This window comes from Salvelinus alpinus, chromosome 33, assembly GCF_045679555.1.
Source record: "Salvelinus alpinus chromosome 33, SLU_Salpinus.1, whole genome shotgun sequence".
In the NCBI taxonomy this organism is placed as follows: Eukaryota; Metazoa; Chordata; class Actinopteri; order Salmoniformes; family Salmonidae; genus Salvelinus; species Salvelinus alpinus.
This window is the reverse complement of record NC_092118.1, coordinates 27,365,034-27,388,994: the sequence shown is the minus strand read 5'-3', so window position 1 is coordinate 27,388,994 and position 23,961 is coordinate 27,365,034. Positions and strand designations below refer to the sequence as shown.

The window sequence follows — 23,961 nt, the reverse complement described above, 5'->3', positions numbered from 1 at the left end:
TGAGCTTCAACTGGAAGCCAGTGGAGTCTGAAGGAGCGTGGTGACATGAGAGAACTTGGGAAGGTTGAAAACCAGGCGTTCTGGATAAGTTGCAAGGGTTTGGTGGTACAAGCAGGGAGCCCAGCCAACAGCGAGTTGCAGTAGTCCAGGCGGTACAGGACAAGACCCTGGATTAGGACCTGTGTGAGGTAGGGTCGTACTCTACAGATGTTGTAGAGCATGAACCTGCAGGAGCGAGTCACTGCTTTGATGTTTGCAGAGAACGACAGGGTGTTGTCTAGGGTCACGCCAAGATTCTTTCCACTCTGGGAGGGTGACACTGTGGAGTTGTTAACTGTGATGGAGAGCGGACAGGCCTTCCCCGGGAGGAAGAGCAGCTTAGTCTTGTCGAGGTTGAGCTTGAGGTGGTGGGCCGTCATCCAAGTTGAGATATCTGCCAGGCACGCAGAGATGAGTGTCGCCACCTGGGTGTCAGAAGGGGGAAGGTGAAAAGTAGTTGAGTGTCATCCGCATAGCAATGATAGGAGAGACCATGTGAGGATATGACGGAGCCGAGTGACTTGGTGTATGGAAAGACGAGGGCCTAGAACTGAGCCTTGGGGGACACCAGTAGTAAGAGTACGTGGTGCAGACACAGATCCTCTCCACGTCACCTGGTGACACGCACAACTAACAAACAACTATCTCAAATCTGATCTCAAATACCACCATTTGTGTTTCCATATAGAACGACTGGGAACAAAATAAAAGTCAGGGTAGACGGGGCTGTGTTATTATGGTGCTATGCTTCACTACCAGTCCAAAAGTGACTGGTTTGGTCACAGTGTAACTTACAGAAAGTATATTACTGGAGAGGAAGTAGGAAGTGATAGGAAAATAAGCTCCAGAGTGGTTCACATACCATAAATACTGTAGTGCATTCAGACTGACCCTAGAGTATCTTTCAAATTGTTAACACCCCATGAAAAGTCTTACTGCCTGATTTCAGATCAGCAGTTGCAGGCATGTTGGATTATATCTGGCTCTACTTCCTCTTTTGGACCAGGTTATGACACACTCTTCTCCCCACACTGTAGTTAAAAGTTACCCACAGATCTAAGATCAGATTACCCTACCCTCAATTCTAACCTTATCCATTGCAGAGTAAAGACATATCTGACCCTTTATCAGTGGTTAGAGATAGGGACAGCATATAGCTTACTGCTCTGCCCACCTCTGTCTGTCTGAATGGCAGCTCTACCTCTTTCAGTTTTCCCCCAACTCCCTGGCACAGCCACATTTACCAGTCCCAGCAATGTACAGGCCTCCTCGTCAGACTCTCTGTGCCAACTACAAGCTGCCCATAATGGAGGCCTAGCCCGGCCCAGTAATCCATCCTTCTGTTTACGACTGCTGGGGCCTCTCTTACACAACCAGCTACATGGAGGAGCTCATGTCATGCTGACCAAGACGGCCAACCTCAAACATCCACACAGATATCTGAACCAGCCAGAGTCTTAACCCTGCCCTCTCTCACTCTGTCTCTCACTCTCTCTCTCTCCCAGTCTCTCTCTTCATCCAGCTCTACTCTCAATCACTCCATCTCCCTTTTTGGTCTGACGCTATCACTCTAGCTCAGGGTAGATTTCAGGCCTATTCTCCAAATCTTCTGACACTTAGTGGCTGCTCCAGTTGCTCCTGCCCTGACATCTTATTCATAGGCCCAGGGAGTGGGAGTTTGGCAAGCTGCTAATACATGAAACCAATATGACTTCCACAACTGGTCGGTGGAAAAAGGCATCAGGCACCTTGCTTCAGGTAATTGATAGCTTCTGCTGGGTAATATGGAGGAACTGTGATCATGCTGAGTGTGTGTGTGTGTGTGTGTGTGTGTGTGTGTGTGTGGCTTCCCAGGTTACGTTGCTCTGGGGGTAACAGTCACACGGCTGGAAACATTATATTAGCCCAGGAAATAAGCCCGAGCCACTTTCACTTTCCTGTGACATCACACAGCGTCCAGTAATAAAAGTGGTGCTCTTACCTACTCCTGCCTATCAGAGACGCACCCTATAGACACCTGGCTGACAGTTGATTTGCCAAATGTCCACGAGGACTGGTGGGAAGATAGCTGTGTTGACTTGGTCTCATCACTGTGCAGGCTCCTTTCCACTTTGAAGGCCCCTGACTGTTGACATCACTAAAGCTGAGCAGGCATTGGAGTGAACAGGCTGAGGGGTGGGGGGCTGGGAAACACTAGGCCTCTTACAGAGAAGGGGTGGGAGGAGGTCTTATGTCTATTCAGGCCCCTAGAGATGAGTTGGTGTGTGCGTGTGTACGTGTGTATGGTGTGTGCGTGCGTGTGTGTGTGTGGCGTGTGTGTGTGTGCGTGGTACTTGTGATCTCCTTGGTGATTGAAAGGTTGCCCTTTCCACCAGATTGACCCCCTAAGGGGCATGGGTGCCATCAATTATGTCACCCCCAAACTGGGCTTCCCTATACACACCGGATTATATGAAGTGTAAAACATTAGAAAAATGTGTCTGAAACGTCAGAGAAGCACATTTGCTCAGACAAGGGGGGGGTTGTAAAGAGATACCATAGAAGGAGTAGGCCTCAACAAGTGAGTGTGTTTGAAGGCATTGTCATGCACTAGCAAGGGCAGGGCGTCTATGTAAGGCAGAGCTACAGTCCATCTTTAAGGGCAGAATGCAGGGAGGATGGACGGACATATGCTTTGCACAGGGCCAAATGAGGCAGAACCCGATTGGCTTTTGTGGTCGTCTCTTTTGTTGGCAAAGAAAAAGCAAATCTGTTTTAGGGTCGCAATCCAACAGTCCAATTCAGCCCCACAAACATCTCACAAAAACCCTACTCGCACGGCTCTAACCGTCGCACAGGTCAGCATGAGAGCAGATCCAGTTGAATGTAATGGTTAAACCACATAACCCCATCTAAATGAGCTCTGCAGATGGCTTCCACACACACACACAAACACACACACACACACACAGATTTGCCTCCACATCAGGGGGACTGGTAAGGACATACACATTCTACACAGACTACTACCCCAGCCTTCCTGACCTAGACAAAATGAATCACTGTCCACCATAAGAAAGCATCTGGGGTATAAGGACTAATTTAGGACAGAAAAGATGGAACTTGACAGAGATGGAGGACACATGGCACTTGCTCACATGAGCATGCTACTAGTCTGCTCCCTCCACCTAAAGGTTGATCATAGATTGTAGATAGCAGATTCGGATCAGCACCTCTCTCTTGCCAATAAAAGCTTTTTGCTGACTGGGGGAAAGCCAGGATCTCTCCCAGAAAGTTACAATGTTAGACACACTCAAATGCGCCACACCTCATTTCCTAAAAAATGCTAAACCAATAATGGGGATTTCCATCAATCTCCTGCAGCATTGCTAGCACAGGAGAAGATGGTTTAGCATGTCTATAGGGACAGAACTGGGCCATTTATAGAGTTAACATTAGAGTAGGGCTGAAAATGCCGTGCTTTAACTATTCCATTGAAAGAACACAGGCCACAGGCTTTTGTGACGCTAGTTTGGAAAATGTTTTTAATGCTTTTGTATGTTGGGCGCTGTCCTCAGATAATCGCATGGTATGCTTTCGCCGTAAAGCCTTTTTGAAATCTGAAAAAGCGGCTGGATTAACAAGAGCTTTTAAATGACGTATGACACTTGTATTTTCATGAATGTTTAATATTACGATGTTTGTATTTTGAATTTCGCGCTCTGCAATTTCACCGGATGTTGTCGAGATGGGGCGCTAGTGTCCCACCTTTCCCAAAGAAGATAATCAGAGAGGCAACAAAGAGACCAAAGATAACCCTGAAGGAGCTGCAAAGCTCCACAGTGGAGATTGGAGTATATGTCCATAGGACCACTTCAAGACGTACACTCCACAGAGCTGGGCTTTACGGAAGAGTGGCCATAAAAAAGCCATTGCTTAAAGAAGAAAATAAGCAAACACGTTTGACATGTGGGAGACATGTGGGAGACTCCCCAAACATATGGTAGAAGGTACACTGGTCAGATGAGACTATAATGTAGCTTTTTGGCCATCAAGGAAAACACTCTGGCGCAAACCCAACACCTCTCATCACATTAAGAACCCCATCCCCACAGTGAAGCATGGTGGTGGCAGCATCATGCTGTGGGGATGTTTTTCATTGGCAGGGACTGGGAAACTGGTCAGAATTGAAGGAATGATGGATGCGCTAAATACAGGGAAATTCTTGAGGGAAACCTGTTTCAGTCTTCCAGAGATTTGAGACTGGGACGGAGGTTCACCTTCCAGCAGGACAATGACCCTAAACATACTGCTAAAGCAACACTCGAGTGGTTTAAGGGGAAACATTTAAATGTCTTGGAATGGCCTTGTCAAAGCCCAGACCTCAATCCAATTGAGAATCTGTGGTACGACTTAAAGATTGCTGTACACCAGCGGAACCCATCCAACTTGAAGGAGCTGGAGCAGTTTGCCCTGAAAAATCCCAGTGTCTAGATGTGCCAAGCTTATAGAGACATATCCCATGAGACTTGCAGCTGTAATTGCTGCAAAAGGTGGCTCTACAATGTATTGACTTTGGGGGGGTGAATAGTTAAGCACGCTCAAGTTTTCTGTTTTTTTGTCTTGTTTCTTGTTTGTTTCACAATAAAAAATATTTTGCATCTTCAAAGTGGTAGGCATGTTGTGTAAATCAAATTATACAAGGCAACAAAATAAGAAAAATGCCAAGGGGAGTGAATACTTTCGCAAGCCACTGTATGTGACTGTATGAACAGAAAGGCCTGAGGTCCATCACTGCTCTGGCTAGAGAGGTATGTGACTGTATGAACAGAAAGGCCTGAGGTCCATCACTGCTCTGGCTAGAGAGGTATGTGACTGTATGAACAGAAAGGCCTGAGGTCCATCACTGCTCTGGCTAGAGAGGTATGTGACTGTATGAACAGAAAGGCCTGAGGTAGGGCTACATTACTGTGTGAAAGACCTGTCAGATCCCACTCATGTCTTTATCCTGGGAGTGAAGCTGGCAGGTCTGCTAAGTCTGTTAGAGAGAGAGGAATACATAGTGGACTAGTATGAGTTCCCTAGGGGTGCAGTCCCATTGTAAAGGCTGTAGTAGAGTACTGTCAGGGCTAATACAGACAACTCCTCTATAAGGTCCCCAGGCTCTGACAGACATGAGGCTAACTGACCCGTATGAACCCCCGTCTCCTGTACTGGGTGGTCTAGAACAAGACAACCACCATTTACATTCATGAGTAATATGAGTTAGAAAATGGAAAGGATACTATCTGTTTTTAGACTTGTGAATTAATCGCACTACACACACACCAATGCTCATTTCATTGTGTGTGCTCCTGCTCCCCTCCCAGGGAGCCAGGCAGGCTGATGGGAGCTGAGTGGGTAAACAGTGTTTATAAGGCAGTTAGCCAGCAGAGAGAGGATGCAGCCCTCCAGGCAGCTCTTACCCAAATAAAACAGACATTTATTACACCGTACATGACCCTCTCATTACACATAAATAGAAATTAATGAGAGCTATATCTGGCGCTCCCCACGGAGGGAGGCGGGCCCCTCTAAAGGACTAGCGTTAATTACACTGTCCTACATCTCACCCACTTAACACCGCCCACTAGCGTGAGCTATCTGGAGGGGAGAGACCCCCCCACTACCTGCAGTGATCTGATTGCCCCTGTGAGCTTTAGCGAGATGGTATGACCCAAAAAAGGAGTTGGAGTTGGTTTAAGACATTTCTGGGGGATACTGTACTGTATCATTGTGTTTTTTTTATAGCAAAATAATCATCTTGAGAGTAACGTGTGGAGGTATATGTTGACCAACAAACACACTTGATGTTTTATCTCAGTTGGCTTCTTCACCTCATACAGGACCTCCTGAAAGAGAAACAAACTAAGAAACAAAATAAGGAACTTCCCAGCATGTTACTGAGCTCCACTACTCCTCTCACTTCTCCTCCTCTATCACCCTGCATCACATCATCCATCTCCCTCTCTCTCCCCACATCCATTCATCCATCATCTCTACTCCTCTCACTTCTCCTCCTCTATCACCCATCCTGCATCACATCATCCATCTCCCTCTCTCTCCCCACATCCATTCATCCATCATCTCTACCTCCTCTGTCTACCTCTCTGTCTGACTGCCATTTAAATCCTCCCATTATCTCTACCTCTACTTTCCCCCACGTGTCTCCTCCCTCCTCCCTCCTCCCTCCACCCCCTCACCTGAAACGTCCCAAATAATCTGCTGCATCTTCTCCATAATTCCTCTCTTTCTTTGCGATTCTTCAAGCGAATCAGACAATTTTACACTCCTCTTCCCGTCAGGATTCCCCCGTTCTCCTGCTCTTTGTTCTCAACGCAGCTTAACGCACTTAAGAGCCTGAACACGATAGCTGCACTGATGACTTTGGAGAATTAAAATGGGCAATTGCACAACATGTGCAGAGGGGTGAGACTGGGGGAATAGGTAGGTGGGGTACTTCAGTTTTGAACTTTGCTACCTGTCTGCTACTACTGTGTCTTGCCTCTACTGTGCCTGCGACACAGAAAGAGTGTACCCACCAACAATAAGGCGTTTATTCACAGATAATACAATTAAATATCAAGGGGATGAGCCTAGAAGAATCAGAGTGGAATCTATCTCAGGGGATGAACATACACGTTTGCTACAGGAAAATATTAATACATTTTATAATACATTTTTTACTTGCAGAAAACAAAACAACCACCCTTCTGCGTCTGGGGGAAAAGGTGGGACTGAATGTTCCTGTCTGCTGCTACACTGTCTAGAGCCAGAGCCTACAGTGAAACAGTACTTCCTCCAACAGTATGGTTTTCATTCCCACAAAAGAAAAACAGAACCGCCCCTCTGTGTCTGTGTTAATTGACTCGATCCCACATAGAGACGAGCATCAGATCAGTTGGAGAATAAATAATTACACCTGGATCAAAGTGATGCAATAATTGCATGTCAAGTGTTGGTTAACGTTAATGTCTATTGTCAGCAGAAAGAGGGTGTGCTTTGGTATGGGAGTATGGAGACATCTTTCTTTCATCTCTGTTTAACTCTCTCACTGTCTGTCATTCTCTATCTCTCTCTCTCTCTCTTGCTCGTTCTCACTCTTTCTTTCTCTCCCTTCAATCTCTTTCTTTCTCACTCTATATATCCTTTCCCCTCTCTCTCTCTCCCTCTCGGTGTCTGTGACATGAGCAGGCAGGGAGAGGCCCTGCAGCTAGCCCGCCCGTCCACAGCCACAGTGAATGTGATTAAACTGAGGAGTGATTAATCTGCTCTGCCCTGTAATTCCTCTTTACCACTTTAATGGATGTTATCTCCCCCCTCTGAAGACTTATCTTGCTGATCAGGGCCCGGCTAGGAGGAACAACAACCTGCTAAATAAATAAATAACGGAGGAAGGGGATTGGAGGAGCTGCTAAGAGGAGGAGACAGATCAGTCCCTGTAAAGTGCTCATTTGTTTTCTAAGAAAAATAGACAAGTGACTTCAAAGTCTGCCAATACAGTAGAAACACTGTCAACATCACAATCCACCAGACACACACAATGAATTACCCAAACCGGTGTCAATAACAAATATCTTTGTTTTTTTATGAACGCACAAAGAAAGAGAGATATTCTATAGGTAATTATAAATGGTTTGGGATGAGAATATAACAAGCAAGAAAATGAGCTGAGGGTTTGCCGAGCTTTTTCTTCATTATGGAATAAGAAGCAAAACAATAGCACTTCCTTATTTGATGTGTCCATATTAGGAGTTCATTTAAGATGAAAAGTAGGGTAATGATGTCTCAGACTGCCCCATATATTCCATATACAGTAAAGGCCGGTGTTTTTGTGTGAACCAAAACACCCCAAATCACCACACCTTTCTCCAGAAGACAATGACTTGTATTAAGTTTACTGTTACATTATCAGAGAGAAAAATCACATACACTACTACATCTATGACTAATAATGACAGCAGATTAAACAGAAATAACAGGATGTGGTCAATCAATGTTAGGTATTGTTTAAAAATGATAAAGAGGAAATCCCGAGAGCCTAGGAGAGTGCCTTCAACGTCACGTCAACAGCTGAATTGGATTTAGACCTTGGGAGGCTGTGTGTAGTGTGTGTGTAGTGTGTGTGTGCACACAAGGTTGGGTGGCCTGTGACGGAGGCCTTCTGTGCAGTGAAAGCGTTGAAAAAAAACTTTCTGTTCACTCTCTCACACACTCACACACACAGTGGTTTTACTGTAGATTCTGTCACACAGCCAATCCCCTAGTGAGATTCCAGTCAGTACCTATGTCTTCAGGTACAAAGCCTGCGGGCTGCAGTGGCTGCAGGTAACATAAGCACTGCTGCCTCCGCAGCCCCACTCCGCAGCGCACCGTATCTGTGCTGCATGAAATTCTCTAAAGGGGTTTAAGTATTTACCCAGAACACTATCAGGCTCTGACGAAAATGCAGCTTACCCTGTTGAATAAGTACTTCAAAGAGAATCGCAAATACCTTTTGCCTGCGATTTATGCTCCATTTTCTACCCCTCGCTCTCTTACTTTCCTTCTCATTTTATATTTCCCCTCAACACAAGCCGGCTCCGTAATGTAAAATGTCTTATCAGCCATATATCTCCTTTTTAAATGAATAATAACAATAATCTTGGAGTAATTTCTTTTCAGTGTGGAGGGTTGTAAATAGGTTGCAGCAGGTGTGTTAATATAGAGCTGGAGGTAAACAAGGCCGAGCTAGAATGAACACCAGGATTATACACTATTCTGTGATAAGGACAACACACACTACTATCCAGGTAGCCTGGTGCACACACACACACACACACACACACACACACACACACACACACACACACACACACACACACACACACACACACACACACACACACACACACACACACACACACACACACACACACACACACACACACACACACACGGAAGGAAGCATAAACTACTCCACATTTCATATACTATTACATACACAAAATCACAAACACGTACAAATAATCACAGACACTCTTAAAATTACTCAATATCGATAACAGACAGCTACAGTGCATTCTTCTAAAATGCTCAACTAAAAAACTGCTGAGATTTACCAGAAGATAATGAATGGTTTTATAATACAAATATATAAAAGTAATAAAAATGCTCATTAAACAATTTACTGTTTAGTTCACACTTACCATTAATCTGGCTTGCATGTGTGTGGCCTGTATACAAAACTGTTAGAAAATGTTGCCCTAGAATGTCAAGCTAGAGAGTGAAACAGAGTAGTGTGATTCTACTGTAGCTAAGGCTCAATAAACTAGAGAGTGAAACAGAGTAGTATGATTCTACTGTAGCTAAACCTCAATAAACTAGAGAGTGAAACAGAGTAGTGTGATTCTACTGTAGCTAAGCCTCAATAAACTAGAGAGTGAAACAGAGTAGTGTGATTCTACTGTAGCTAAACCTAAATAAACTAGAGAGTGAAACAGAGTAGTGTGATTCTACTGTAGCTAAGCCTCAATAAACTAGAGAGTGAAACAGAGTAGTGTGATTCTACTGTAGCTAAGGCTCAATAAACTAGAGAGTGAAACAGAGTAGTATGATTCTACTGTAGCTTGGCCTCAATAAACTAGAGAGTGAAACAGAGTAGTGTGATTCTACTGTAGCTAAGGCTCAATAAACTAGAGAGTGAAACATAGTAGTGTGATTCTACTGTAGCTAAACCTAAATAAACTAGAGAGTGAAACAGTGTAGTGTGATTCTACTGTAGCTAAACCTCAATAAACTAGAGAGTGAAACAGAGTAGTGTGATTCTACTGTAGCTAAGCCTCAATAAACTAGAGAGTGAAACAGAGTAGTGTGATTCTACTGTAGCTAAGGCTCAATAAACTAGAGAGTGAAACAGAGTAGTGTGATTCTACTGTAGCTAAACCTCAATAAACTAGAGAGTGAAACAGAGTAGTGTGATTCTACTGTAGCTAAGGCTCAATAAACTAGAGAGTGAAACAGAGTGGTGTGATTCTACTGTAGCTAAGGCTCAATAAACTAGAGAGTGAAACAGAGTAGTGTGATTCTACTGTAGCTAAGGCTCAATAAACTAGAGAGTGAAACAGAGTAGTATGATTCTACTCTAGCTTGGCCTCAATAAACTAGAGAGTGAAACAGAGTAGTGTGATTCTACTGTAGCTAAGGCTCAATAAACTAGAGAGTGAAACAGAGTAGTGTAATTCTACTGTAGCTAAGCCTCAATAAACTAGAGAGTGAAACAGAGTAGTGTGATTCTACTGTAGCTAAACCTAAATAAACTAGAGAGTGAAACAGAGTAGTGTGATTCTACTGTAGCTAAGCCTCAATAAACTAGAGAGTGAAACAGAGTAGTGTGATTCTACTGTAGCTAAGCCTCAATAAACTAGAGAGTGAAACAGAGTAGTGTGATTCTACTGTAGCTAAACCTAAATAAACTAGAGAGTGAAACAGAGTAGTGTGATTCTACTGTAGCTAAACCTCAATAAACTAGAGAGTGAAACAGAGTAGTGTAATTCTACTGTAGCTAAGGCTCAATAAACTAGAGAGTGAAACAGTGTAGTGTGATTCTACTGTAGCTAAGCCTCAAGCCTCTAAATGTCCTGCTCTTTCTTACCTACTGGGGCACAGAAAAACAACAACTAGCACAACCCCAAAAAAAACATTCCCCCAAGATTATTAACGCTGAAACTGCACACTACAGAACCATAACATCTATAATGTTTTACAAATCCATCAAATAAGTGGATAGGGATTAATTGGCCCTGACGACCTTAAAATAATTATATGAACAGTGCAACTCTAAACTCCCAATGAAATTGATACACTTTGATAATTAGATTCTTGGCTCTGACCCGCTGAAGTCAATAAAGGTTATTAAGGCCAATTGCTGTCTAAACGCATTAGAGGCAGAGTAAACTGTCTGTCTATAGGAGGGAGGGAGGGCCTCCTGCACTAGTTCAGCCCAGCACCAATACGATAATCCATTCTCCGTCCGGAGGTTTCTCCTCTCCCGACGGTGTCTGTCTGCACTCTGGAAAGGTTAAGCGAATCCAATCTGGTTTTGTATGGCAGAGCTTTGATCAAATGAGCTCACACTGCAATAACATTTACATTGACCCCCCTCTCTCTTTCTTTCTCTCTCGTTCTCTCCCTGAAGCTCCATCCCCTCCTCCCCCTTGCTAGGTCAATAACCTAATCAGCTATCGATGGCGACCTGGCCAGCCTGCGAGTGATTGCTCTGTGCTCCCCCTGAGTCGCTCCCCCTCAGCAGCCCGCCCCAGATTGTTACTGAGGACCAACATTAAAGACAGGGAGCGAGGGAAAGGAGAAGAGAAATGATGAAATGGTCACAGGCCGCGTCCCTACACATCATGTTCCTCCACGACTACATGACGGGAGTGTGACCAAACCCAGAGGAAGAGAGAGAGACTGACAAAATGGTTACAGGGAGACACTAGAAGACATGGCCCGGGTACCCCTTCCTGTTTTGTAGATCTTGAAGTATACAAATATATTCAAGTGTGTGGATTATATTTATTGTGAAAGTGGATACATTTTCTTGATACACGCTGAGAGATTTTAATCTACAAGGCTCGTTCAACTGTCAAATGAGGAATAGAGAGAAGGAGAGGGAGAGGGGGAGGGAGAGAGGGAGAAGAACAGAGAGAGAGAGGGAGAAAATACTGTCTGAAATCTCTTTGCATGCCAGCAGCTTTTTAAGTTATGATATGAGCAGCCACAGAAGTCAGGGAAAGTGACAAATTAGGGGAGAAGCTGTAGAGTGCAGGCAGAGCTGGTAAATCAATTAAAGTCAAACAGAGTGCATACATTAGCATCATCACACACACAAACACACACACACACACACACAAGAAAAAAGGAAATATGCAATTTTTTGTTGCTTCTCCCGCACAGCAAAAAAAAGGATATAAAAAAAATGAAAGATAATAAATGCCATACCAGTATTTAAAATATTTTGCATAAAGCCAGACTGTCTCTCTCCTTTTGTCAGCCAGGTGGAAGCTATTCATTGTTGCTGGTTTAAGTAAATGTCAGGATTGTATGAGATCCATGATAGTAGGTCCTAGGGGGGCTGGGCTGCGGACCGGGCCCATCCAAACCATAACAGGGTTCCACCGCCCCTCGCTCCATTCCTAGTCTGGATCACAGGGGAACAGAGCCTTTACACCCCTGTCCTTTAACCACGGGGCGCAGCCTGTACCCCTCGTCTTCTAAGAGAGGTGGAACACTGGACCTTCTTCATACAGGTACCTATTCTCATATCTGATAAGCACTTCAATTCCTTTATCTATGCATGGAGCACTCGTGCACCCACCCACCCACCCACCCACAACCACCCACCCACCCACCCACCCACCCCCACCCACCCACAGCTGATCTGAATAGTCTTTATTTAGCCTCTCTCTACCACTGACTTCCATCTACCTCTTGTTGTTTCTATTAGGAAGCGACTTCAATTCATGAGGTAACAGTTTGGAGATAAAAGGAAGAGAGAGAAAAGCTGTGGATGTGTTTTATCAGAATGTCATTCAGATGGCAGGGTGAGTATTTGCATGACAACAGGATGGAGAACAGGGACTGAGCCCTAGGGAGGAAACTAGCATCTATAAACAGACAGCAGCTTCTGAAATATACTGAACACAATGCAAGGCTATGTATGTCGCAGGCATACACCCGCACACACGCACACACACACACACACACACGCAAATCCATTTCAATAATATACGGTCTTTGTTGTCAATTAAAAACAGCACACACTACTGTGTTTTTCCTTTTTTTATGTGTAAAAATAGTTTATGTATAAGTATATGAAAATATAAACAATGTAAGTAAGTTATAAAATCATTTGACAATTCAAGTAGAAGTGTAATATACAAACATAAGCGATCGAAAAAAGGAAAATAAAAATGCATATATAACTGATTTCTATAATACTGAGAAAGGCCTATTTAATCAGTATGTGGTACAATATTGCTTATGAAAGCACAAAGAGCCTTCCTCAACAATAGTGGCCCATTTTATTTGTTCATTTTCCACAAACACAACGAGCATGGCTTTGATTTACTTAATGGGTCAAAGACAAGTACCTCCCTGATAAACTACTTCATGTTGTTTCATTTAGAAAACAACACAATGCACCTTCAGTAAAATACAAAATGATAAAGAAGAAAACGAGTAAATAGAGTTTACAGAAGCTAAATGGGAAAGTATAAATTAACAGCATGCCTCTAATATAAAATACAAAATAGAGAATAAACATTGCTCTAAAGGGAATGAGAATTTTTTGGGGAAAAAAAAGATTCTGTAGACTACTCAAGGCAATGTGTAGCAGACACACGTCTGCATGTCTGACCAGTGCCAGGGAAAACTAAACGATGAGTGCGGTCTGGTTGACCGTGAGAGAGAGTGAGAGAGTGAGAGAGTGAGAGTGAGAGAGAGAGAGAGAGAGAGAGAGAGAGAGAGAGAGAGAGAGAGAGAGAGAGAGAGAGAGAGAGAGAGAGAGAGAGAGAGAGAGAGAGAGAGAGAGCCTTCACATCTCACTCCTACTCCTCTCTAAGTACAGGTTCAAATCACACACTTCATCTGAGCTCTAGATGAGTTTAGAACCGTCTCCCCCTCCTCCTGGCTGTGTGGACGCGAGTGAGCCAGCCAGCCAGCCTGCCTGCCAGCCTGACTGACTGCCTCCCTGTGTCTCAGTGCAGAGCAGCACCGTGCTTCTCCAGGCTTCTCTCTTTATCCCCGCCTGAGTATTAGATGTGATTACTGCTCAGCGCTCCACACTGACAAAGACAGAGAGTACATAGAGAGAGAGGCAGAGAGAGAGAGGCATAGAGAGGGAGGGGGAGAGAGAGAGAGAGAGAGAGAGAGAGAGAGAGAGAGAGAGAGAGAGAGAGAGAGAGAGAGAGAGAGAGAGAGAGAGAGAGAGAGAGAGATATGGAGGGAGGGAAGGAGAGAGAGTGAGGGAGAGGGAGGGAGCACAGCTCTGGTCTTGGCTGTTTCAGTGATACAAGAGTGCCCCCTACTGCTCCACTCTGCAGAGTTACAACACACACTTTGATACAACAGCAGAGCTGAGATTGGACTATCACACACACACACACGCGCGCGCAGTCACACACGTACGGTAAACAGATGTGACTAAGTAGACTTCAATGTGAACAACCCATCCTCTCTCATTTATGAAATGACTGAGAAAATGATGTGTCAGAACAATTACTAGTCCCTTGTGATATGGTGAAGAGCTGAGTAAGACCATGTTGAACCAGACATTCTTAATATCACACCCGGGGTGTGACACAAAGACATTTCACAATCACACCTGCACTCTCTGATTATTATCGGTGTAGTTTGTGCAATGAACTCAAGCACAGGCATATTTGAGGTTACACAGATGTATACAGCCAATCAGCATCAGATCCTGATGGAGGCTGTCCACTGTGAGAATGCTGATCACGTTGGAACAGGAAACTGTGTACACTAATAATCACTGACTGCAGAAGTGTGTGAATGAACTGAAGTGTTACAGTGAAGTTCTTTGTGATTAGACTTTGTATGGCTCTTAAATGGCAAATCGTAGACAGTCAACCTTACTACTACACACTAGTATGTGTTATTACTGGGTCCCAGGGGGTCTCTGTGCAGTCTTACCATGCGCTCCATCTCTCTCCAGTCATTCTCCAGCTGACCCATGGGTCTGGCCCACCAGCTGCAGAACCGGGTGTAGCGCTGGCCCTGGAACCAGTACTGCCTCAGCCACTCAAACTCCACCTGCACAACACACAACACAGTACAGTCAGGTAGAGGAACCATATAGGATTATAGGAATAGTTCAGATCCTAGACAGACAGTGGTAGATCAGTCAAGCCGTATGAAGTCCAGATGGAAATATTGGAAAGCGCAAACTTGCAAAGACATGGAGGTGCAAAGACATGGAGGTGCAAAGACATGGAGGTACAAAGACATGGAGGTGCAAAGACATGGAGGTGCAAAGACATGGAGGTACAAAGACATGGAGGTACAAAGACATGGAGGTACAAAGACATGGAGGTATAAAGACATGGAGGTGCAAAGACATGGAGGTACAAAGACATGGAGGTACAAAGACATGGAGGTACAAAGACATGGAGGTACAAAGACATGGAGGTGCAAAGACATGGAGGTACAAAGACATGGAGGTACAAAGACATGGAGGTACAAAGACATGGAGGTACAAAGACATGGAGGTACAAAGACATGGAGGTACAAAGACATGGAGGTACAAAGACATGGAGGTACAAAGACATGGAGGTGCAAAGACATGGAGGTGCAAAGACATGGAGGTACAAAGACATGGAGGTGCAAAGACATGGAGGTACAAAGACATGGAGGTGAAAAGACATGGAGGTACAAAGACATGGAGGTGCAAAGACATGGAGGTGCAAAGACATGGAGGTGCAAAGACATGGAGGTACAAAGACATGGAGGTACAAAGACATGGAGGTACAAAGACATGGAGGTACAAAGACATGGAGGTACAAAGACATGGAGGTACAAAGACATGGAGGTGCAAAGACATGGAGGTACAAAGACATGGAGGTACAAAGACATGGAGGTACAAAGACATGGAGGTACAAAGACATGGAGGTACAAAGACATGGAGGTACAAAGACATGGAGGTACAAAGACATGGAGGTACAAAGACATGGAGGTACAAAGACATGGAGGTGCAAAGACATGGAGGTACAAAGACATGGAGGTACAAAGACATGGAGGTACAAAGACATGGAGGTATAAAGACATGGAGGTACAAAGACATGGAGGTACAAAGACATGGAGGTGCAAAGACATGGAGGTACAAAGACATGGAGGTACAAAGACATGGAGGTACAAAGACATGGAGGTACAAAGACATGGAGGTACAAAGACATGGAGGTGCAAAGACATGGAGGTACAAAGACATGGAGGTACAAAGACATGGAGGTACAAAGACATGGAGGTACAAAGACATGGAGGTACAAAGACATGGAGGTACAAAGACATGGAGGTGCAAAGACATGGAGGTACAAAGACATGGAGGTACAAAGACATGGAGGTACAAAGACATGGAGGTACAAAGACATGGAGGTACAAAGACATGGAGGTACAAAGACATGGAGGTACAAAGACATGGAGGTGCAAAGACATGGAGGTGCAAAGACATGGAGGTACAAAGACATGGAGGTACAAAGACATGGAGGTTTATCCGTCTATCAACGCCAAGGCCTCTACTGCGCTTTAGAGCACGAGTGAGAGACAGGAGATAACACAAGTGTAAATCTGTCTGTTGGGGATTTCCCCTAATCAGATATGTGTAGAGAATGAAGTGTACTGGAGTAGAGACTTACTAGAATGTCTGTTTACACAGATGGTCATCCCTATGAGAATAGACAATACACCCCTCTCACAATACACCCCTCGACCCCCATTTCCCAAACCAACCCGACCCTAGACGCCTATACCCCACATTGCTCCACCCTCTCCTCACTCCTCTTTCCTCCTCCTCCCCTCCTCCCCTCCTCCTCCTCCCTCGCTCCGCAGGGGAATGACAGTTTACTCTGCAGAGCGGCTCACCTCTCCTCCACTGGGAGTGTTTATGTTTTCAGCTCTTTTGAAGTGCTGATTTAATCCTCACAAGGACACGTCACATAGCCAGGTGTATGGATGTGTATGTGTGTGTGTGTGTGTGTTTGTGTGTGTGTGTGTGTGTGTGTGTGTTTGTCTGAGAAAGTGTGTGTGTCAGAGATTGCCCCAAATGCCGGTGATGCAAATGCAAGGCGCTCTGAGTTGCCCTCCCCAAAACATCCTACAAAGCACTGTTCCAGTATCATCCTCCCAACAATACATACACCATTTCATTTGACATAGACAACTGTAGAACACAAGGTGAGGAGTACAAAAGAGTTGCATATCAAATGTGAAAGTGACTACAAGACCTACTGTTCATCTCCAACTACTAGTCTGTGTATTGTTCTTGTAGGGGGCATTAGTATGTATGGTACAGTGTTATATTAGCTCTATAACACATAAGCACAATACAGAGGAAGAAGATGACAAGAATACAAAGCCATTTCCACTTCACCCTTTGTTCAGTGGCTGGCCTTCTAGGCTATGCAGTGACACAGAATACCGAGAAACTGACCGCCATTTTGGATCCAAAGGGGGCTGATCACAGTGGTTTTACATGCAGGGGCTGGGTCACGTACGGGGGGGTACATGGGCCATAGCACGGTTCAGCACCTTCACAACCACTCCATACAACAGACCCTTCAAACAAATGTCAGGCTTTATGGCTCTTCAACCCTCCACTACTTCACTCCCCCCCTTGAACAGTACTGCTCACACACTCAACAAAGCAAGAGAGAGAGGACAAACATAGACTGTCCTTTCTCTACCTCCACCCTCCGCTCCCACTCTCTCTCTGATTGTCCGTCTGTCCTTTACTGAGGGAACACAGCCTGTGGCTCTGCTTTGAGCCGACATGGACTCCTAGCCCCCGCGGAGCATGGCGATGGCAGCCTCAAAGCCAGGCGACTGCGGCATCTGTGGGATGCCTGGCATTTGGAGCCTGAGCCGCCCGGCTGTGAGTTACTGAGAGGGGAACACTGACTAAATGCCACCTGCCCAGGTAGAGAGATCGAAAGAGAGAGCGGGAGAGAGAGATGGAGAGAGTCATCGCCATCGTTAGGCTAGATTTTCTCCTCTGCCTAGCCCGCTCTGAGTTCTGGGAGCAGGGAGACTGAGGGGTCCCTCCCCTGTGGTGTCTCCTGTCATCTCTCCAGGTGACGGACGTGCTAACTGCACATTAGCACTCCGCTCAGCCTCCCACTCACCATGGCGACCCAGGAGTCAAAGCCAAGTAGTCCCTTTCAGTATTTAATGAAGCAGGGTTTTTCCACACCTCTCGGTGGTCCCCCAGCGGACTTGACCAATCAATTTCCGGCTGTTCCATGCCGTGCGGCCCTCGAGGTAGGAGCTGATGAGAGACGGATCGATATCAACCTGCCTCTTTCTGTTTACTTTCCTGGACCTGCTCCCACATCACATCAACCAGGAGCACTGAGGACTGTTCCCTGTTCCCTGTCTCCAGAGGTACAGGACACACTTCACACTCATCACACCTGGCTACCATGGACACACTTACAGACAAGGACACACTTCACACTCATCACACCTTGGCTACCGTGGACACACTTACAGACAAGGACACACTCACACATACCTTGAGGAGATACAAACTGTACTCACAGACTCACTCACACAACCTGTCCTTGCTCACCTATAGGCCTATAGACAATAATATGCTCCAAATTACACATTTCAATTACATTCTTTCTCAACTGAAAATAGGATAAGAAAAAACTGTTCCCTACAGGTAAGTCACAAACTCTCTGACTCCACAAGGAAGAGTGGTGTGGGCTTTTAGCTACTTGACAAACACTGTTACTCACTAGGGAGAGAGAGGCCTGGCCTGGAAAACATACTGTACAGGACAGAGGAAGGTCAGAGGAACTACCTGGCTGATTACACTTGTACTTTACCTTCCCCCATCTCTAGCAGAACCAGACATGTGGGACTTACTTAGTGTGTCCCTCCCTCCAATATTTACTGAGCAGGGACAGGCTTCATTAGGGGGGTCCCAGAGGGCACACTGTCACACACCCACCTGGGAAGTGACACGATGGCTTTAAATGAGACAAGACGTGTCTGGGATTAGCATTTCAAAGCCAAACACACACACACAGACAGGGCCGTGTGGCGATGGGCTGTGATGCGATGCTATCCCCATGTTCGTTCCACCGTTCCAACACACAGACAGGAAGATTAGAGTAGAGAGGCCAGGAGGGCCTAGAATCAGCTAGAAAACGGTCTCTCTCTCTCTCTGCTATGCCAGGTGCTGTTCTCCTGTCCTCTACCCATCAACCCCTGCTTCAACTCCCTCCTCTGGCTATTAACATTCTCCCCCTCTCCCTGAACACACGTTCCTCAGATGGCTGACGTTCAGCTTCATCCCCACCACAGCCCTAAACACCCCCCTTCCCCCCTCTATCCCTACCCAAACGACTGTCAAACCCCCTCTAAGCATACACATCACACAGTACATCAGCATCAGCCAGGCAGCCGGCCGGCCGGTCGATCTCCTGTTTATCACTTTTTAAGGAAATGCCCATAAGGTGTTGGTCAGGTCAGCCTGTCTGACGAGCCTCTGCTTGTTCGCTCTACGGTCGTCCATGTCAAACACGACCCATGCAATATGCGCCCGCTAACCGCCAAAACTAGCCGTCATAATAAATAACTCTGCCAACAACACATCATTTAAGTGGATGTTCTGCCCTCATGGGCAACTCAGAACAAATGGCCCAATCCATCATCGTGGTCCTGGGGACGCCAGGTAGAGTAGAGCGGGGCCAGGCCCCCGAGAGAGAGCTCCATCCCCTCCTCTCCCAGCCTTTTATAAATAGCCTCCTGTTTTCCTAAATAAACGGCGTGCGCCCCCCAGCGAGGCCTACACTGGGTAATCCTGTGGTGCTGCGCTGTGAGCAGGTGTTCTCTCTCTGCGATGGAGACCAGGTGTTGGCTAGGCCTCTCCCTCTATCTCTTTCTATACCCCTCTCTATACCTCTCTCTCTCTCTCGCGCTCTCATATTGTCTGAATAATTAATACTGGCTACAACCTTTAAACAACCTCACGCCAAGCTCATCTGTCATGGCGTCCCGTGTGGTTCCTGACTCGGCCCGCTGCTGTGGTTACCTGGGAGTAGTGAGGATAACACATGCGGAGGGGGAGAGGTGAAGTGCTATTTTAACCATTAGCCCCTGGCAGTCAGGGGCAGGCTGGGCTGCAGAACGCTGTATTGAGCAAGCTGCCACTGTAAAGCGTGAACGGCCCCCATAGGGTCTCAGGGCCCCGGAGCCAGATTCACTGATTGTTCTGTGTGAAAGAGGCCATGATCTCGATCCTTAGACAAACAAGAGCAACCTGGACTTATGAAATATTTCTCCCATAACATAAATACCCACGGTAGCTATGAATGATGTCAACTTAAACGTTGACAACCTCTTTATTTTCCTATGGAAGGGCCTTAACCCTGGTTATGTGACCGAAAGTAGAAAGGAATAGATTATACACAACTACCCTTTCCTTGAATGAGGGTTCCAAAAGGGTTCTTTGGCTCCATAGGATAACCCTTTTGGTTCCAGGTAGAACTCTTTTGGGTTCCATGTAGAACCCTCTGTGTAAACAGAACTCAAAAGGGTTCTACCTGGAACCAAAAAAGTTCTACCTGGAACTAAAAAGGGTTCTCCTATGGGGACAGCCGAAAAACCCTTTTAGGTTCTAGATAGCACCTTTTTTTCTAAGAGTGTAGGTAGGACACAAAGTTAGGCCTATCGTAGAACCCCAAAAGTTAGTCACACACAGTCACACACACCCACCTCGTTGTGTATCTCCTCGTAGCCTTGCAGGGTAGCTGGCAGCAGGGAGAGAAGGCTGTGGGTCCCTGTTTCTGGGTCTGTGCTCAGGTTAGACAGGGCCTCCCGGCAGCGAGACTGGATGTAGTCCAGGGTCCCGGTGGAACACTGTGAGGACAGACAGTCAAAAAAGGTTGGGAGATAATGCATGTATTCTGGGAGCATAAGGGCCTCTTGGAATTCTAGAATAGAAGGTAGAATCTGTTAAAGAAAGGTAATGGCATATACGGTATCCTATAAAATAAATCAATCATTATTAGAATCAGGCCAGGGTCTCCAAGCCCCCAGTGTACCCCAGACCCCCCTCACCTCCGCCACTCTGTGTGTAGAGCTGAAGCGGGCCGAGTCTCCAGCCAGAACACAGTGCTGATGGGTCCTGTTCAGATCATCTGGGGACAGAGGAGGACACACCACAGTCACCACACAACCAACACCAGTCAACTATCCCAAATATTAAGAGGCAATGATGTTCACAACAATTTACTATGAATATAGGCCTACACAAATGCCAAATGTTTTCATTCTGTTTTAACCTTTGTTAGGACACGAGACACCACACTTGTCCACTAGTGGAATGAAGATCGAAAATATAATTGAAATGTCTGTTTAATAACTTTTGCCTCTTTGTTATGATGTGCCTGAGTTATCACCTTGTCGGACCATTTCTCCCCACTCAAACAGATGGATAGTTTCAAACATTTCTTGCTAACCTAACAATGCAATCGCTAATCCTATCAAACGTGAACGCCTTCTATTATATAAGGGCACAGATGCCAGAGTCTGCTTATCACCAGAGTCTACGTGAAAAATCTGTCGATGTGCCTTTGAGCAAGGCACATAACCCTAATTGCTCCTGTAAGTCGCTCACCACCACTGTTGTTACACTGGCTTCTTAGGTAAGTGTGTGATGGCCTAGTTCCAGCTTTAGCCACAAGTTGCAACACCTCTCATTAACTGGTTTATCCCGTTTCGGAGGTGTTTTCATTTTTTTCCAGAAATGCTAATATTTCTGCTAATGATCTACTTATTTTCACAAACATGTTAAATGTTGGCCATTAGATTGTTAACAGTGCAATAGTACAGCCTCTCAAGTGTACCACTGTTCACTGAAAAGTGACCTGTTTCAAGGTGTCAGTGGTTCAGGACAGGTTAGGGCATGGGTGTATTCATTAGGGCACACCATTATGTAGGTGGAAACTATGTTGAATAATAATGAACTACATTTATCAATCTGACTCCATTATTATGTGAATAAATGCAACAGACCCTGTTCGTCTCTGGAGGATCTAGCAAAATGGTGAACAATTGCATCACCAACTCAGTATGACTATAATGAACATGTGTCTATCTTGCAGCGTTATGCAGTTATTAGGCTAGATACAAATAGCTAATCCTGGCGACCAATGTTCTAGCATTAATTTATTGATGCACCATAAAACAACATTTGCTGCTCCACACCAACTAAACAGACTGCCAGGTCCTCTATCTACCAATCTCTGTCCAGCAGCAGGATCAGTGAAATGTGAGCATCTACTTCATTGAACAAACACTGTCAGATCTTTTTCCTTCCCTCCTGATGGAGGTCTCATATAACAAACACTGTCAGATCTCATTCAATCCCTCATGATGGAGGTCTCATATAACAAACACTGTCAAATCTCATTCATTCCCTCCTGATGGAGGTCTCATATAACAAACACTGTCAGATCTCATTCCCTCATGATGGAGGTCTCATATAACAAACACTATCAGATCTCATTCAATCCCTCATGATGGAGGTCTCATACAACAAACACTGTCAGATCTCATTCAATCCCTCATGATGGAGGTCTCATATAACAAACACTATCAAACACTATCAGATCTCATTCAATCCCTCATGATGGAGGTCTATTATAACAAACACTATCAGATCTCATTCATTCCCTCATGATGGAGGTCTCATATAACAAACACTGTCAGATCTCATTCCTCATGATGGAGGTCTCATATAACAAACACTGTCAGATCTCATTCCTCATGATGGTGGTCTCATATCAACAAACACTGTCAGATCTCATTCAATCCCTCATGATGGAGGTCTCATATAACAAACACTGTCAGATCTCATTCATTCCTCATGATGGAGGTCTCATATCAACAAACACTGTCAGATCTCATTCATTCCCTCATGATGGAGGTCTCATATAACAAACACTGTCAGATCTCATTCATTCCCTCATGATGGAGGTCTCATATAACAAACACTGTCAGATCTCATTCATTCCCTCATGATGGAGGTCTCATTTAACAAACACTGTCAGATCTCATTCATTCCCTCATGATGGAGGTCTCATATAACAAACACTGTCAGATCTCATTCATTCCCTCATGATGGAGGTCTCATATAACAAACACTGTCAGATCTCATTCAATCCCTCATGATGGAGGTCTCATATCAACAAACACTGTCAGATCTCATGCATTCCCTCATGATGGAGGTCTCATATAACAAACACTGTCAGATCTCCATCATGAGGGAATGAATGAGATCTGACAGTGTTTGTTGATATGAGACCTCCATCATGAGGGAATGAATGAGGTCTCATATCAACAAACACTGTCAGATCTCATTCAATTCCTCATGATGGAGGTCTCATAACAACAAACACTGTCAGATCTCATTCCTCATGATGGAGGTCTCATATCAACAAACACTGTCAGATCTCATTCATTCCTCATGATGGAGGTCTGCTATCAACAAACACTGTCCGATCTCAATCCTCATGATGGAGGTCTCATATCAACAAACACTGTCAGATCTCATTCATTCCCTCCTGATGGAGGTCTCATATAACAAACACTGTCAGATCTCATTCCTCATGATGGAGGTCTCATATAACAAACACTGTCAGATCTCATTCAATCCCTCATGATGGAGGTCTCATATCAACAAACACTGTCAGATCTCATTCCTCATGATGGAGTTCTCACATAACAAACACTGTCAGATCTCATTCCCTCATGATGGAGGTCTCATATCAACAAACACTGTCAGATCTCATTCAAGCCCTCATGATGGAGGTCTCATATAACAAACACTGTCAGATCTCATTCATTCCCTCATGATGGAGGTCTCATATCAACAAACACTGTCAGATCTCATTCAATCCCTCATGATGGAGGTCTCATATCAACAAACACTGTCAGATCTCATTCCTCATGATGGTGGTCTCATATCAACAAACACTGTCAGATCTCATTCAATTCCTCATGATGGAGGTCTCATAACAACAAACACTGTCAGATCTCATTCCTCATGATGGAGGTCTCATATCAACAAACACTGTCAGATCTCATTCCTCATGATGGAGGTCTCATATCAACAAACACTGT

General features: G+C 45.1%; 1 protein-coding gene across 4 annotated transcripts in view; it reads right to left on the bottom strand.

The window, feature by feature from the left end:
* The window catches only part of LOC139562771 (alpha-ketoglutarate-dependent dioxygenase FTO-like), a 173,808-nt gene that overhangs the window by 116,509 nt on the left and 33,338 nt on the right, over positions 1 to 23,961 (bottom strand). For 3 of the 4 annotated variants that reach the window (XM_071380784.1, XM_071380785.1, XM_071380786.1), the window contains exons 5-7: positions 20,896 to 20,975; positions 20,551 to 20,694; positions 14,749 to 14,868 (exon numbers count right to left, since the gene is read on the bottom strand). In XM_071380784.1, coding sequence (XP_071236885.1) covers positions 14,749 to 14,868; positions 20,551 to 20,694; positions 20,896 to 20,975 — 344 coding nt within the window. Of the gene's footprint in view, positions 1 to 12,868; positions 13,881 to 14,748; positions 14,869 to 20,550; positions 20,695 to 20,895; positions 20,976 to 23,961 lie in introns of those variants that run through there. The other variant, XM_071380787.1, reaches the window with a different exon arrangement.